This window comes from Uranotaenia lowii, chromosome 2 (assembly GCF_029784155.1).
Source record: "Uranotaenia lowii strain MFRU-FL chromosome 2, ASM2978415v1, whole genome shotgun sequence".
NCBI lineage: Eukaryota > Metazoa > Arthropoda > Insecta > Diptera > Culicidae > Uranotaenia > Uranotaenia lowii.
The window spans coordinates 352075828-352093038 of NC_073692.1; the positions used below are offsets into that span (position 1 = coordinate 352075828).

The 17211-nt window shown below is 38.5% G+C and overlaps 1 protein-coding gene and 1 long non-coding RNA gene across 3 annotated transcripts in view; one reads left to right on the plus strand and one right to left on the minus strand.

The window, feature by feature from the left end:
- LOC129748862 (uncharacterized) overlaps positions 1-17211 on the plus strand; it is a 69847-nt gene that overhangs the window by 23935 nt on the left and 28701 nt on the right. The gene's annotated exons all lie outside the window — the stretch shown is intronic.
- LOC129748858 (insulin-like growth factor 2 mRNA-binding protein 1) overlaps positions 1-17211 on the minus strand; it is a 50969-nt gene that overhangs the window by 11064 nt on the left and 22694 nt on the right. The window contains exons 2-5 of one of the 2 annotated variants that reach the window (XM_055743625.1): positions 5085-5255; positions 4548-4931; positions 3755-4472; positions 3544-3693 (exon numbers count right to left, since the gene is read on the minus strand). In XM_055743625.1, the coding sequence (XP_055599600.1) occupies positions 3544-3693; positions 3755-4472; positions 4548-4931; positions 5085-5255 (1423 nt within the window). The remainder of the gene's footprint in view (positions 1-3543; positions 3694-3754; positions 4473-4547; positions 4932-5084; positions 5256-17211) is intronic. The other variant, XM_055743626.1, reaches the window with a different exon arrangement.

The window sequence follows — 17211 nt, forward strand, 5'->3', positions numbered from 1 at the left end:
AAATTTTGCCTTTTTTTGGAATAGAGACAATCCCAATTCATACGTTCGCCTATTGGACTAAACAATACACCGTAAATTTTCAGCGGGTCATGAAAAGAACTTCCGGAAATAGGTCTACCAGAGGGCTTCGTCTGTCAAACAATCGCAAATAGAGCATTCAAATTTATTTAAAAAAATAGTTCATTCTATTATTTATACTTCTGTTCAAGCATCATTGAGAAACTTGGGAATTTTGCGATGGAAATCGTTAGTTTTTATTGTTTGAGTATGAAAATGAAGAAAAACCCTGTAAGGTTTATGCTTCGTGAATTTATTCAAATGCTTGTTTCATCAACTCGTGAAAATGCTCAAATTTAGCGTCAATCCTTATGTCAGTGCTCGTAATTGGGTTCTAGTCACTGCATTCCTTCTATTTTCGGCTGAATTGACTTCTTTTAAGTATTAGGGACAATCCGAATTCATGCGATTGTCATTTGGAATAATAAATGCACTGGAAACATTCAGCGCATAAACGCACAAAAGTGCATAAACTTCTCAGCAAACATTTTTATATGCATATTCATCAACAACTTAGTTATACGTTTTATATACATTTTAGAATGATCGTATGAAAATTGAAAAAAAAACAGTACTTACCTTCCAAAGTGGAGGTATAATACATACATATTTTCAGCCATAAGACTAGTCGAATTGGACGATATTCGACAAGTGAATACTGAAAGAATGCAAGAGAGCACTAGTTTTGGCTCTCAACGGATGTGAACCGTTGCCAGTGACAATATTTTCTGCTTCTCTCATTGGACAATTCTAATAAAAACACCATCTGATTTTTAGCAATCTGGTTGCACTGCTGGTTCCAGAGAGAACAACAAGGTTGTTCTTCCACGTAAAGCCCACGCGGGAGAACAAATTGAGCAAAATCGTCTTCAAAATCTGCAACATGGCGAACATTTTATCATACTGGGTTCGCCGTAGAGTCGCGCGAGCTCGTGGTTCATCCTTCGCCTCCACATTCCGTTCTCCTGTACGCCGCCAAAGATGGTTCTTAACACTCGTCGCTCGAATACTCCGAGTGTACGCAGGTCCTCCTCAAGCAATATCCATGTCTCTTGCCCGTAGAGAACAACCGGTCTAATAAGCGTCGTATACAGGTTACACTTCGTGCGAGGGCTAAGTCTTCTCGACCGCAGTTGCTTGTGGAGTCCATAGTAGGCACGACTTCCGCTGATAATTCGCCTCCGGATCTCACGGCTGGTATCATTGTCTGCGGTCACCAGTGAGCCGAGATAGACAAAGTCTTCGACTATCTCCAGCTCGTCGCCGTCGATCGTGACCTTGTTATTACTGGACAAGCGGGTTCGGTCGGTCTCGGATCCGCAGGCCAGCATGTACTTCGTCTTGGACGTATTAATCATCAACCCAATCCTTCCTGCTTCGCGTTTCAGTTTGCGGTAGATCTCCTCCACCGCCGCAGATGATCTGCCGACTATATCAATGTCATCGGCAAAGCAGTTAAGTTGACTGGATCTGTTGAAAATCGTGCCCCGCATTTCGCCCACCGCTCGTCGAATAACACCTTCTAGCGCCACGTTGAACATCATGCAGGATAGACCATCAACTTGTCGAAGCCCCCTGCGAGATTCGAATGAACTCGACAATTCACCCGAAATCCGCACACAGCACTGCGTTCCATCCATCGTCGCCTTGATCAGTCTGATCAGCTTCCCGGAAAAGCCGTTCTCGTCCATGATTTTCCTCGTTACGGTCGATCGTGTCGTATGCGGCTTTGAAGTCGATGAATAGATGGTGCGTAGGGACTTGGTGTTCACGGCATTTTTGGAGGATTTGCCGTAATGTGAATATCTGGTCCGTCGTAGACCGTCCCTCCATAAAGCCGGCCTGATGACTTCCCACGAATCTGTTTGCTTGTGGCGTTAGGCGGCGGAGTAGGATTCGGGACAACACTTTGTAGGCGGCATTGAGGACAGTGATCGCTTGGTAGTTCTCACAGTCCAATTTGTCGCCCTTCTTGTAGATGGGGCATATTACCCCCTCCTTCCACTCCTCCGGTAGCTGTTCTATGTCCCAGATCCGGATTATCAACCGGTGTAGACAATCGGCCAACCTGTCCGGGCCCATTTTGATGCGCTGTTATGTTTGCTGGGTTGTAAAAGGCTGCATCTGAATATGTTTCAGCCAGTCACTCGCGTCGGTCTTTTTCCGTTTTAGCCGTATTGAAATTTCCTTACAAAAAATAAAAGACTGATAATGATTTGCATTTCTGCGGCAGGAAATCCGCAAGTTGCAATAGTTTGAGCCCCCTAGCACCTACGTTTGGATCACTTTTTTATGTCTCGATTACCATTAAAAAAAGAAAAATAGTATAAAACTTTGGAAAAGTGGAGAAATGAACCATCCGATTTTGAATGATTGCCGTTCGGCTTGAAAAATGCATCGGAAACGTTTCAGCGCATCATGGATTAAGCGTTGTTTGTTTGTGAGAAAGCAAGGTAATTAGTGTGAATTGTAAGTGTAGTGTCTCTTTCGATTTCAAATTGGTTCTAGTTTCATCTAAATTCTGAACTTTAGATGAGCAGACTTTGACTTCTGAGGTTTGCAAGCCCGTTTTTCGGTGAGTAAGGCAGCTAGCCCGTTTAGCGTTGAAACACCCTGACATGGGACTCCTATCTTGTAGCGTCAAACTTTTCCAATGATCATTTTGGGAAGCAAGCCATAGCAGCTACTAAAATGAGTGATATCTCGAAGATGTATGAGCAATAAAGCGCTCTAGCGGTTTAAACTTCGTGGATGAAGACCGGTTGAACTCCAGTTCTGCTCAAAATACCCAATAGTTCCTGCGAAGGCTGCTATTCGTCTCACTAAAGCCTTTGACGTTACCAGAAAAAAGACAAGCCTCTTATTGCCACCACATTGTAGAGCACTCTGGAGTTGGATATCATACCGCAGATGTATACAAACGGAAAACAAATGATTTTATTAAAAATATCATATGAACTTGAGAACCGGGTGAGTGACCTGATACTGCTGAAAAGAAGTACTTTTCTGAGCTTGGATTCAGTAGAAAGTCCCGCAGATGATTGAACCATGAAGAAGAACTTAACAGAATATTTAGGTCAGCCAATAATTTTTGGAAGCGACTCGTAGGTACGCAGTTTTATAAAAGATGTTTTGCTTTCCAGTGCAGTAAAAAAAAATCGAAGACAGTCTTGTAAAGTTCTTCACATTACTACGACATGATTTTGCATTGAGAAGTTATGGATACGATGGGCGTTTGAAGACTACAGTTCATGCTAAATGATGACCAATTCACGATGACATGAATGAAAAAATACTTTTGATGGGTGTGCAAGGAACCCAGTTACTGCATCTTTCGAAACCGAAGCAGAATTTTAAGGTAGTGCCATTATTTTGTAGCATAATGGAAAATCCGAATTTCTTCGATTACCGTTCGGTTCCGTAAATGCACCGACAATATTTCAATGTATAATAGATGAAAATTTCAAAATTATTGAGCATTCTTACCTGAACACTGAAGAACGGGCCGATGATATGCACAGTCGTTTCCTCGTCCACGGGGGTGTTGGCTGTGTGTTCTGGCAGTTTGATTATGCTTCCGGTCACCCGCTGCAGTTCCCGCACGTTCTGACCGCCCTTGCCGATGATGCGTCCAACCTGAAAGCAAAAAGGCAGCAATAAATATCGTTGCTCAACGACATTCGTTTGAAATAACTACCGAGCTCACCTGTGCACTAGGAACCAGAATCTCAACCGTTAATCTCACATCGTCGGTTCCGGACACGAAGCCCTCCTCCCGCATCTTTTCGAAGATCAGATACTGTGCCTTCCACTGTGCCTCCGGGGTGCCGACAATGGTAACTTTGCGTTCGGTTTGCTGCTCGAGCGGTTTGTCCGCCTCCAGCGGGGCGATCTTGACTGAAGCACCGGAGAATCTTATAATATTACGAATATGTGATCCTTTGGTTCCGATTATAGCACCAACGGCATTATTTGGAATATACAGATAGGTGGTTTCCTGGGCGTCGCTAACCCCGGGCGGTGCTCCAGTTCCGGCCGGCGGCTGATACATGGGATAGTTCGAGCCCGGATACATGCCGGAACGGCCGGTAAAGCCCATTCCGTTGCCGGCGGTGGACATCATTGCCATCGGGTGCAGGCCCGGGAACATTATACTCTGCGGTGCCAGCGCCTGCAGGTCGTTCTCGTAGCTCTGGCGCAACTTGGCGCTGATCTGACTCTCACCCTTCGACATATTTTCGATCGAGCCCTTGACGGTTATGATGCGCTCCAGGTTGAAGCTGTTGATATCGTTTATCGAGCTGACCGTTATCTTTGTGTCGGTGTCCTGCATTATTCGTTTGATTGTGTTCCCGCTCTTCCCTATGATCCGCCCGATCAGGTTGTTGTGAGCGAGAATTTTCAAACAGATTTCACTGAAAAGAAAAAAAAACAGGATTTCATTATTGACGTATAGATGTCGCCACTGTATTGCTGAATATCAAACTCACCCCTTATTTGTGTTATTCGCTTCCTGCTGCATCACCTCCAGGATCCGTTTGCATGCACTGGTGCAGTTCTCCGGGTTGCCGTAGATTGTGATGGCCTTCTCGAGCGAGCCGACGTTGTCTTTCCGGTGCACATCGACCCGGGCCCGGCTGTTCTGTGTGATCTGTCGTATCGTGCTGCCCTGACGGCCAATGATGGCACCGACCATATCCGAGGCCACCAGCACCCTCAATGGAAAATCGGTCTGCCGACCGGGTCCACCTCCACCCGGCATTCCCGGGTACTGTGGCCGCGCTCGAGCCGCCCGGCGATTTGCTTTCGTCTCGAACAGCTCCACCAGCAGTTTGGAACCCTCGAAGTCGATCCCGTTGAGGCCAGTTACGGCTCTGGAAGATGGAAGATGAAAAACCGGATTAGTAAAGCCCCAAAAACTCTTTATAAAAGGTATGACCGGGAACAAGTAAGGAAGAGTAAGGTCTAAGGCCTCAACCTTAACCTCACTCTATTTTTTACAGTATGAAGCTGTATTTACGCTTTACCTCTGTGCCTGATCGTGGTTTTCAAAGGTGATATGGACGGTCTGAGTTGTGGGGTCCTTGCTGGTGACGGCGTCGCAGTGTTCGACCTTGCCGTACGGCTTCAGCAGCGGTTCGATGTCGTCGAATTTGGCGTGCTGCGGGATACCACTGATGATGATTTTGGCGATAGTGCTGCAGGAAGAAAAAAAGAAGATGAAGGTTAGACATTGTGACATCAAGGAAACGGAATGCATAATTTGCTACTACATGAATGATAAATGTATCTTAAAAAGACTATGAAGGGGAAGGTAAAATATATCCCAGACTTTGTCTAAAATTGTTATTCCCGAACATTCAACAGAATGAGGTTATTCTATACCCTGAAGACAACCAAGAATAACTTTAAATATTGGATCTACCAGAAAAACATCGAGAAATGCAAAAGTAGGCTTTCTAGCATGTGAAATTTAGGCACCTTGAAGGCCACCGATGCTTATTGAAGGCCTTTTGATCAAGCAAAGTGATCATAAAACGATATGTTGGTGGTATTCAACGTCATAGGGTATGTGATCTACCCTCAAAAGGTCAACGGCATTATCTATGCTTTGGCATCAGTTACTCTAGTTCAACATCATTTAAAAAAAAATCGAACCGTTCAACCAATACATTTTTAGATGATCACAGTCAGCCTCTACAAATATTACACTTGACATGGCTGGTCCTTTAACTAATCTTGACTCTCTAGCTAAAACTGGTGCTTATCTACCCCTAAGATAGACACTTCGTCATCCTCGAACAACAGCAATATTTGAAAAGAGGATTTACTTGTTCGGAAAAGGGGTAAGCTTTATAACGGCACGTTATCCAAACAAACGGGAAAATTGTGCCTAGCCTTTTTTTCACAGAGTTTATCATATACCTGAGAAACCTGTAAACCATAAAAAGGATTAGACCTTCAATGAACAAAGGAGCTCCGAGTTCTTTGATGCCTTTGGAGATCTTTATGAACAGTGTCTATGATATCGTTCAAAAGCCCAACAATAACCCCAGCGTTCCAGTTCGACTCAGACATGGTCGAACAGACAACTGCTGGAACCTTCCAAGGTAACCTGTTGGGTGGGGTAACGCTCGGATCATAAAGCCATTTGGAAGGTCGTTGAGCCGGAGCCATGGAAGATTGCAGGATCTCATTGGATGAGACCGAAGCCAATGAAAGGTCGACGAGACAGAAATCCACTATAAGGTCGGTCCGGGAGCTTAATGGAAGATCGTCTAGCAAATGCCATTGAGAGGTTGTAGACCTGGTGCAACGGAAGGTTGTTTGGCCGGGCGACCATTTTAAAGGTTGTCGAGTCGGAGCTTGTAGAGGATCGGTTGGCTGGATCTAGGCTATGATCTTCGAAACGATAGTCAAGTGGGAGGTCGTGGAGTCAGAGACATTGAAAGGTCATATGACTAATGTCGTTGAAGGGGCTAAGGTCATGGAAACATCTTTAATAGCAAAGCTTGGTAGGAAGTCGTCGTATCAGAGGCTTGTAAAAGCGTTGGACCATGAAAATAACGGGAGGCCTTCGAGCCAATACCATTAAAAGGTCGTAGAACTGGTGTGGAGGGTCGTCGAAGCGGGAATCCCTTAAAGAGCCGATAGCTCGCAACCACGGAAGGTCGTTGGATGGAAGCCTAATCAGAAGTTGTCTCACTGAGAAGTCATTTGGAAGGTCGTCACACGGAATCATTGGAAGATCGCAAGTGCCAATAATGGTCGTCGGATCGAAATCCTAATGGTAAGTTCTCGGCGGGTTGTAGGACTGATGCCAAGGAAGATCGTCGAACACGAGCCACGGAAGGTCGTCGTCAGGTCACGAGCTTAATGTGGTACTGGTAGGTCTTTGGAATGGTGTCATGAAAAGTTGTCAAGTGGAGAATACATCTCCGGATCTGGAGGCTAATATGAGGTCATTAGAATAAAATTTCATAGCATATGCGTTAGATCAATACTAGTGACAGAGATTGAACCGGCGCTGGAGATATGTAAGATCCTCTGAGTGGGAGCGTTTTAAGAGGTCGTTGAACCAGTGTAAAGCAGAAGGTCAGCGGACAAGACCATAGAAGATCGTTGAACTGAAACCAAATCAGAGGTCGTCGAATTTATGAGTTATTTGGATGCTAGTCCAACCGGAGCCATTTGAAGGTCCTAGAACCGGATATTGAACGTCGAAGTAGAGAATTCGTTGACCCGCCGACAAGAAGCCTTATCAGGGGAACAGAAGTTTCGCGTTTTTTAGGAATGCTCCTATCTCTTTAGGAGAAAGTCATTAGTTGGGCAAAAAGATTCAATGTACGCTGACAAAAGTGAACAGTTTTGGTTTACAGTCTTAAATTGAAAACCGATAAGGTTTCTGATGAAAATTTTTATTGAAAGATGTGAAAGAGTTCTAATTATGAATGTTTCTTAACCCTTAGTTAGCAAAAACAATTTGGGAAAACACCTCTCTTGGTGTTATCCCATCACCCTAGAGGTGGTCTCTAAGTGGTCCAAAACTCTGATGCAAAAGATAAAAAAAACGAGAAAAGGACACACTCCTTTGCGAATTTGTGCAGATCTACGCGTCGGCTCTAAGGCAGCGGCGGAATCTCGCATCCATCGCCGTCAAACAAAACCAAAACACCAACAACGAGGTCTCGCGGGCCCAGCAGGAGGGAGCCTTTATAACAAATGACTTCCTCCTCGGTCGGCGCAGCTCAGAAGTGCTACGTCGTTGTCACAAAACAGCTCTCAGGCCTCCTGCCTTCTTGCCAGTGACTGTGTGTGGCGCGCGATTCTAGTGCCCGTTTTGTCTTCCCGACTTTGGGCGCATATGCAAATCAGCAGAGGCGCGCGCTGGCCTCTCGGCCATGTATTTATTTATTATTTTGGCCAAAATTGGTGGTTCCAATCGCTTCGTTGCGTTGCCCTTGCGATGATGAGTGCTTCGAGCCTCCCCTTCTCTTTCTTCCCCTAGGCGTAAAACTTTCGGTGACAATCTTAACTCGGCGCGGAGTTGTCTGCATCATTTTTTTTAGTAAACATTTGAGACAACATTGTTGTCGCAAGAATCTAAAAAAAACCAACAAGTCATTATGAACTTTGGAAGACAAAAACAGTACAAAACGGAAACTCAATGATGAACGCAAAAAAAAACACAACATAAACGCAACCGCGATCACACTTGGTCGATACACGGTGTGTGCGTTTTTCTCGGGAGTTCAATGACCTGACTCCCGACTTGGCAGACACACATCATCATCGTCATCATCATCTGGAAACAGCTGTTTTTGCTCCGGAGGAAGCCGCAATGAATGATGACATCAAAGTGTTCTACTGTGAACTTGAATTTCCGGTGTTGAGGAATCTAACTATAATTTTTTAAAGAAAAAATCTATTTTAAAACAAGATAAAGATATTTAAATCAGAATTTTTGTTTCATTCACAAAACTCGAATCAGAGTTTAACCTGTTCCGAATCGAAATGCAAATTTCAATTCTTAAACTGAATTCATGTTCACAGTACGTTTATTAGAATTAAAAATTTGGATTTGGAATTGATTTTTACTAGCCAATCTAGAATTTTTTTAAAACATTTTCTAATTTTGTGTCCAATAAAAACACATAACAAAACCAACTGTAAAACGTTAACTAAGTTATTCTAAGAAGGCAAAAATGGTGGGCGGCAAACCTTAACGACCCCGTGATGATCTACTTGATATGCTGTACCAGTCGACCATCGAGCAATACTCAATGAAAAGCGGCACAACATATATGTACGGATTGGTTCACGCTTGTCGGCATTCGTGCCGAATAACGAGAATAATTTCGGGAATAACCCTGGGACCGGCCCAGTCATGGAGACGTTGAAGAATGCATCCGGGATTAGTAATGGGGAAAATTTTATCAACGCATTTTTCAGCGAGATTGCCGATAGCAGTGTCGAAAAAGCTTTCTTAATGTATCAATGATGTATCCAAATTTGGAATCCGGAAATTTTTAATCAACACTTAAAATAAGAAAAACTGTTCCAAGTCAGAGATAAGATTCCAAAATGATTCAAAAACAGACTTTTGAAATTATGATTCGCTTGAGCTTGCTACGAACTACTGCCAACTTACGGCCCCTTCTGGCCAATGGCATAATCTTTTCACCATGTGATTGGTTCGAGATAATCAACATTGTACAATGATCCAAAAGAAAGGTGCGGGGTCAAGAATCATAGTCTCACTGTACAGTTTTGAGAACCTCATACTTCCATATTAATCAATCATGACGCCGGCCTAGTCCATGTAGTCGATAGGGGGAACATTACTTGAAAATGACGCGAAACGTTTAAATTGAACCATAATGGATCTTCCGGTGTCCAAAAACCCTTCAGATACCAAATTGTGTACCAAGATTTATCAATATCGCTAATGAATTGTTTTAGTTATGCCGCAGCCCGCTGTTTTAAAAGTAACAATAGAATAAATTAGCTCACCATGTCAAATATTGCATGTGTACCGACTTTCATCAATATCAGATGAAAATTGTACGATCTCTGTCGTTTTTTTTGCTAAAAATTATGTATGGGAGTCTAAATCCAGGCAAATTATGGTTCTAAACCAATTTTCAAGAAAATCATCGAAAATTTGTCAAGTTGTGTCACCTTTGAAATTTGTAGTCTTTTGTTTGCTTTTGTTCTAACAAAAAGCTGTTTGATTAATTGAAGATCGATCTTCAATTTTTTAAATGGATGATTGAATCGATCTTAGAGATCGATCTTTTGCTGGTTTCAATCTTTGATCTATCGACATAAGTTTGTTGAAGTTTCAGTTGTATTTTTTTTTATATTCAAACTTAACGGATTTCGACCTTGGATTCTTCGATTTATCTGTTCATTTTATGATTTAGGTGATGTAACTACTGTCTCTATGCGCAAAATTGTACTATATGAATTATCTTTTTTTCAGACTACCTTGAAAAACGTTGAAAGTTGGCTATTCAATGTACAGAAAGCCACAAAATTGACCGTACACCTTTATTTTATTATTCACCATGGCCGTAGGAACTGGAGGGGGGGGGGGGTCAGGGACTTGGGAGTAAAACCCCTTCCCCATGAGGGTTCAAAAATGTCAAGCCAAATGTTCTTCTCTAAACTCAACGTTTTAAATTTCCTAATCAAATTTTTATGAACGACTAAAGTGAATCGCAAGTAACAATTTCGACTAAGAACTAGGCTAAAATAAGGTTGCCATATTTTCGGTTTAATCCGGGTTTATATTTATATTTATAATTTTATATTTAATATAAAATTTGGGAACAATCCGTTGCCAATATTTCATTGAAAAATTCTCGACCTTTGCCCGGATCTATTCACTTTGTTTGGCAAATCAAACAAAAGCAAATTGCGTTGTTACATTTTTTTATTGAATTAAATGAAATTTTTTGACCAAGTGTAATAAACATAATCCTGAAAGCTTTTTGGAAGCCTTAAGTACGATTTTAAATCTGTCGATAAATTTTGCAAGATTTTTTTTTTCAAAATGTTTTTATCTTGATTTTTGTATAGTAATTTCTGGGTTTTGACAAAATTTGCCTGGATATTGCTCAGATTTTGGACGTCAATTTTGAAATCATATGCCCGGATTTTGCCAGGTTTTTATTTAAAATTGCCCAGATTTGTACGGCCCGGATACTTGCTGGAAAAATTCTGGCAACCTTAGCCTAAAACCTTGAAATTTCATCCCTGGTCCACAATTCTACTACAGTTTCTTTTCTTAATGTCTCACTTGATGATAGATATTTAAAAACTTTTTAAGTAAAATGCCTTAATAAAATCATTAGTAAATAAAAATAAAATGAAGTAAAACTAGGGTAGATACTCTAGATTTCGACAGGAGCTAGCTTTCGACAATTTTTTAATAAAAGGCTTATCTTTCCATTTGGTTGCTCAAGTTCATATTTTTCTATTTTTGCTTTTCCAGTTTAGCATATGTTAAAAATACAAATTCCTCATAATATGTTATTTCGAAGTAGTAACTCATTAATTTAAAAATAACATTCTAAATCACCTGTTGAATTCAATGCCATTGACCAAATAAGAATGATTTTGAATCATGAAAAAATGAACCTTTTATTGAAATAAAAGCAACATAAAAGGAATCAATGGATGGATAAGGTTCTGAAATCAATGTTTTAGGTAATTTATTTTATATTTTTGCTAACATTCAATGAAATTTCAACTGTTTTTGAGCTGTCGAAAACTAGTGCTGAAAATTCAACTGACAATCTATTTTTCGATACCCATCTTCTTCGGTATGTTTATACTGTTTCCATGGTGTAAAAAACGTCGTGAAGTAGACAAGCAATTGCAATACGCAAATATTCAAAGGAGGTGGAAATATGCTTGTCGAAAACTAAAACTTTTGGTGTCGAAAACTAAAATTGAATGTCGAAAACTAGGTCATCGAGTAGTTTAAGTAAAAAGATAACAAAAAAGTTGTTTTGAGACATTTGATCAATAAAAAATATAGAGAATATAGAGAAAAAGTCTGATTCATAGAACCAACCATATTTAAGATGAAAAACTATAATAAATTTATTCATTTACATAGTTTTTCTGACAATACAAGCCAAAACTGTCGAAAACTTGGTATTTTATCCTAGTAAGTAGAAAAAAATATTTAAAGACTACTCCTATCTAGAGTTATTCACAAAACAAGTTGGTTAATGAAATTTGGGTACAGCCCCTAGTTCCGAAAATAGAATTTTCGATAAAATTAGACTCACTAAGGTTGCCAGATTTCCCGGATTTTACCCGAATGTTTTCACTGTATTGACAAATTAAAAAAAAACTCAAATTGTGTAATCACAATTATGTATTTTGCGTCCAAAACAATTTTATGAGCAAAATTTATCCAAATAAACTGGCTGATGTGTTTCGATAAAAAAAACCTATTTCAAGTTTTTTTTCTCGATTTTGAAAAATTCACAAATTTGTCTGGATATTTCCCAGATTTTTAGTTGTAAATTTTGAGCCGAATAAGGCTGGAACAAATATCAGTTTCTTCTTTTGTCACCCCCCCTTCGAAATTTCCAAAAGCCCGAAGGGGAGAATAAATAAAGTTTGGAGAAATTTATGTAAATTTCGATAAAAAATTCCAATATCTGAAAGATTACAAGACCAAAAATCAAATTGTAGAAGATATGAGTTATTTCACCTTTTGCTTTCTTGATTTGATTGAATTATTCGATAAAAAATTACTTGATTTATAGATTTTGTGAAACGATATAGTATGCAATTTTTGTTGCATACAAGTTTCCGTGCAATTTATTCTAGTTTATTTGTTTTTCGCATTATTTTTTATAGTCCCCCCCCCCTCGCAATGTTCCAACTCCGAGTGACAAAAGAAGGATTTGAAATTTGTTCCGGCCTAATAGGATTTTGCAAGGCTCTTAGATAAAATAACCCGGATTTTCCCTACTCGGATGAGTGCCGAGAAATATCTGGTAAGTTTAAGTTTGAATGATTTCCAATGTTCTGGTTCCAACTATTTTTTTAAAATAAAAATAAAAAATTGTTGTTTGTGATCAGATTGTGGAATCTGTATCCAGTTTATTATTCTTGATTTTCAGTTCGGTTCATCATTGGGACAAAATCCAGATTTTGTCTGGATTTTGTATTTAAAACTAAAATTAGATTTTTTTTTCGAAATTCGCCATTCCGAATTATTGAATGGAAACATTCAAAATTACAAACCATGTTTAAATTTGGATATGAATTATTACTCTTAATTCTTATGCAGAATTGAAACTTAAAAAAAGTTTCATAACGGTGATCCAGAATTGTAATATCAGAGTTTCATAATTCGGAATTTTCATTTAGATTCACTAGTTGAATTACGAATAAATAATTTACGAAAGAATTTAAATATAGAAAATCAAGATTCAAAATTCAAATAAGAGATTTTGTTATAAAATACCCTTTTTGGTTCATAATTATTGGGAATTTTTGTTTTTAATTTAGATTTATAAACCCATTTCAAATAAGGAATTCAGAATTTTTATTCTAGTTCAAAATGCAGAATTCAGATTCGGAATTAAAATTCAAAATTGCCCAAGAAAAAACACAAAACAGGTTAAAACTACTGTTAGAAAATAAGATCTGAATTTATTTTCAAGATAACGTTCTTTGAATAATCTTAATTTTAATTTCAATCTTTTTTACAAGATTTAAATATTAAAAAAAAAGATAATTTTTTGTTGATAAAATAACTTGTAGTTAATTTTCAAATTTATGAAAATTCAGCTGAAAGTATATTTTAATGGATTGTTGTTTAACATTATTTATATTATAGATACTTCAAGACCAAAGATCCAAACTAAAATCTGAATGTATCCAGTTTACAAGAGTTGAAAACAGATCTGGTTGGAATCCAAAACTTATTCTTTTACTTTTATTTCTTAATACATTTGATACAAAGTTTTTCTTTCAAATGAAGCTTTCAAGATCCATCATTTATTTTTTAAAGCTTCAAGAATAAAACTGGTAACTTTTGAGACTTAAATCGAAAGTACTTAATGATTTTTAATTAATTACTATTAATTTAAAAGAACTTCAACCCGAATAATGAGACACTCATAGTATCACATGTTTTTTTTACTATTCTTTATGTATGCATTTTTCAAGCCAAATGTTATAAGGAAATTTTGTCACCATCAGGCAGTTCTTCCTATGGCCCTTTTATTCATCTACTAAATATAAAATTTTAAGCCGTTTAATTATAGATAACCCAAGCAACCAGAAGACATTAAAAATTACATATTTGCTGAAAAAGAGAAACAAGTGCCCAATTCCTTTGAATGAATTATATATAGGGGAGAATGAGGATCACTGAGGGATACTTGATCCCTGGGGATAATTGATTCCTCAGCAATATCTCGAAACTGGAATGTCTTACAAAGATCAAATGTTCTAGAAAAATTCGCCAGATAGAACAAAACATCAAACCTGTTATCTCAAAACATTTTTGGAATTTGTTTTTAGTTATAAATCTAACAAAATGTGATTTGAAGATCATTTTTTTATCACTTTAAAATGTTCACACACGAAAAAATTATAATAAAAATATTTATTCCAATTTTTTTTTAAAGCAATAGTAATCTCTCAAATTGTTTTAAGAATTTTTTTTCAAAATGCATGTTATGGGTAACTTGATCCCTCTAGTCCAAAAATGGTATATTTTTCTTCTGAATCTTTGCCAAGCACGAGATTATGAATATTTATCCGATGACTAATATTAATCCAATAATTTCTCAAAAACTCACCCAAAAAAGTGCTTTTATCTTCTTGAATAAAGGATAAGGTCTCCTGTAATTTTCAAAATATTACATTTTTTGTCCCACGAGAAAAAACGCTTATAGTTCATCTACGGGTTCATGTATCGATCCAACTTTTGCAGCATTATAAACTTGAAATTACACGCTGTCAGAAAATGTAAAAGACGGCGATCTGCAAAATTTTCCCAATCAATATGATGAAAATAAGAAAAAGGGATCGAGTATCCCCATTCTACCCTACTTATTGATGAACTTTAAAGTTGGAAAAGAGATTTATATGTAGGTGAAGAAGCCTAGGATAAAATTGAAATGGAGAAAAAAATTTTTGCTCATTTTTTTTTAATTTTTCGGAAGCTAAATAAAAAAAACAGTTGGAAGCTGAATAGAATGTAATAAAGACTTGTTTTGAAAAAACTGTTGTAAATGTTGGGCTGCATAGAACCTACTTCAGATCAATGATGGAGCTGAGTAAACTTTTTCGTACCTGTTTTATGGAGCTTTTGGTTTTTTGGGAACTGGATAAATTCAACTTTTCAATGAAGTTAAGTTAAAAAAAAATCCAAAAATCAATCACTTCAAGTTTTTCTCAGAAAAAAAACATGAAAAATCTGTTAAAAAGATAGTAGAAAAAAGCTAAAATTATCAAATTAAGCGAAGCTTATTAAATGAGGTGTCTGGACACTGTAAATAAATTCTCTCAGATCTTTCTAAATGCTTTTTTCAATTCTCTTTTCTTCCTACTATTTTATGATTTTTTAACAGGGTTCTCGACATGCCTACGAGGGTGCTCCACGGTGATGAAATATTCTATTATTGCTATACATATGTCTTGATAAAAAATCTCAAACTTCAAATATTCACAAACAACAATACTTTTCCCTTGAACAACGACAAACCCCATCGTTGTTATGCATGCTAGTCAATGAATGTTTTGACTGGTTGACTTTTTCTGTTTAAATTTGGATATGTGCGGTGCGACGAGCGCGCGGAATAGACGGGCTGACTAATTTAAGAATGCTTTTTCCGAGAATCGATTTCAGACACTAGCGCGAGACTTGTTGCATATCTTGGCGCGTGTATAACAGTAGTTATAGGGTGTAGGAACTCGTTTAGTAGCGCGAAGACTGGTGAAGCATTTAAACTGAAAAACTAAATACTCAAATTCCATTTCAAGTGCTCAGACTGCTGGCAATTCGTCTCGCTGATACTTCGTTTCGGTAATTAAAAGCCTGCATATCACCACGAAGTTCAGGCATGAGTTTAATTTAACAATATGAACTGACATCTCCGATGCTGGACAGCAGATGGAAATGACCTAACTTATGATCCAAGATCGAGGATTTAAACTACTGACAGTGTGGTCCAAAAATAACATCACACTGGGGTCGTTTGAGGTTTAATTAAATCGTAAATCTCACGCACCACACGTCTCTTCGGCCGTCATTCTCTAATGAACCACGGTTCCAAATGCGGCGAAAGTTGCAGACAATTTTTGCGTCTGGCAGTGGGTATGATGGCATCTTTGACTCTCCATCCGCGTTGCAACTATGGGCAGAAATGAAGCTAGCAGCTACCCGGTTATTGCCAGGAATGCGGAAATGTAAACTCACCGACCGACACTCGACCTCCCCCCAGCGAACGAACAAACGAACGCAACGGCTGGTCGGTTAACTAATCGTTCCGGGCAACAAAGTTGCAGTTTTTTATGACCAGCAACAATTCCAACACGCCCGATCCGCGATTACGGAATAAAGGAGGAAAGAATCTATTGGACTACCACATACACACACATCTTGTTTACTAGGCCTAGATGTGTAATCATTGACTTGAGTGGGAATCTGTTTTGTGGGGAATAATCTGCTTTTTGTTATGATAAATAATACCGAACAACAGCTCCAGTAGATGTAAATATTGTAATTGAATCAGAACTCAGATAAGGAGCTCGGGATCAGAAAAAAAAATTCGGATTGGATTTGAGTCTAGATTTAGAATCCTAATTCAAAACATAAGTCTGAATTGTTCTGGACAAACAAGTTAACCGATGTCATATAACTAGTGTTGCCAGCAACATTGAACAAATGCAATATATTTGTATTTGATATTTAAATTTTGGTGTTCCTTAGGGTAGAGATTTTAGACCACTTGTTTTCTCATTTTCATAAGAGAAATCTTTGGGCCAATGACCATATTTAAGGATCAGTAATAAACTGTAATAAGTCTGCTGGTATTTTTAAAACGAACACACAAACATAGGATCTCAGTTAAACTTTATGTTTCTTTGAAGAGATTACCTTTGCTTAACTACAAGCGTACATCTTTCGAAGTTATGCTGGCGGACCACATAAAGTGTAATATTACTGTTTACTGTTTTATTCATTGTGACCGTGGAGTTATTCATTTAAACAAAACGTGTTCGCTGAATTAATAAAATAAAAAAAAAATAAAAAAAAAAGTGCTCTTTGCCTAGCCAGTTGGTTTGTTTTTGCGTTCTCTAGGATACTGCAGTGGCCTGGTACTCAGAATAAAAAAACTGTGTTACGTATGCCGAGATTTCTAAGAGCCCCAATACACTCCCATACTAGTTTGGAGTACGTGTGAACGCACTTAGTGCTTGAAGAGCGGCCTAGCTGTCAGAGAACATGAAAATACTTGTGTTCCTGTTTACTCTTCTTTAGGCTAAAGTGCATTCTAGAATTGCTTGATTTTCAATTTGCAACACAGATGAACTTGCAATACTGTTCACCAGTTTCCCATATGAATTGAGATCCTGAGTCCCCAGACAACCAGAAGTCGTATTTTA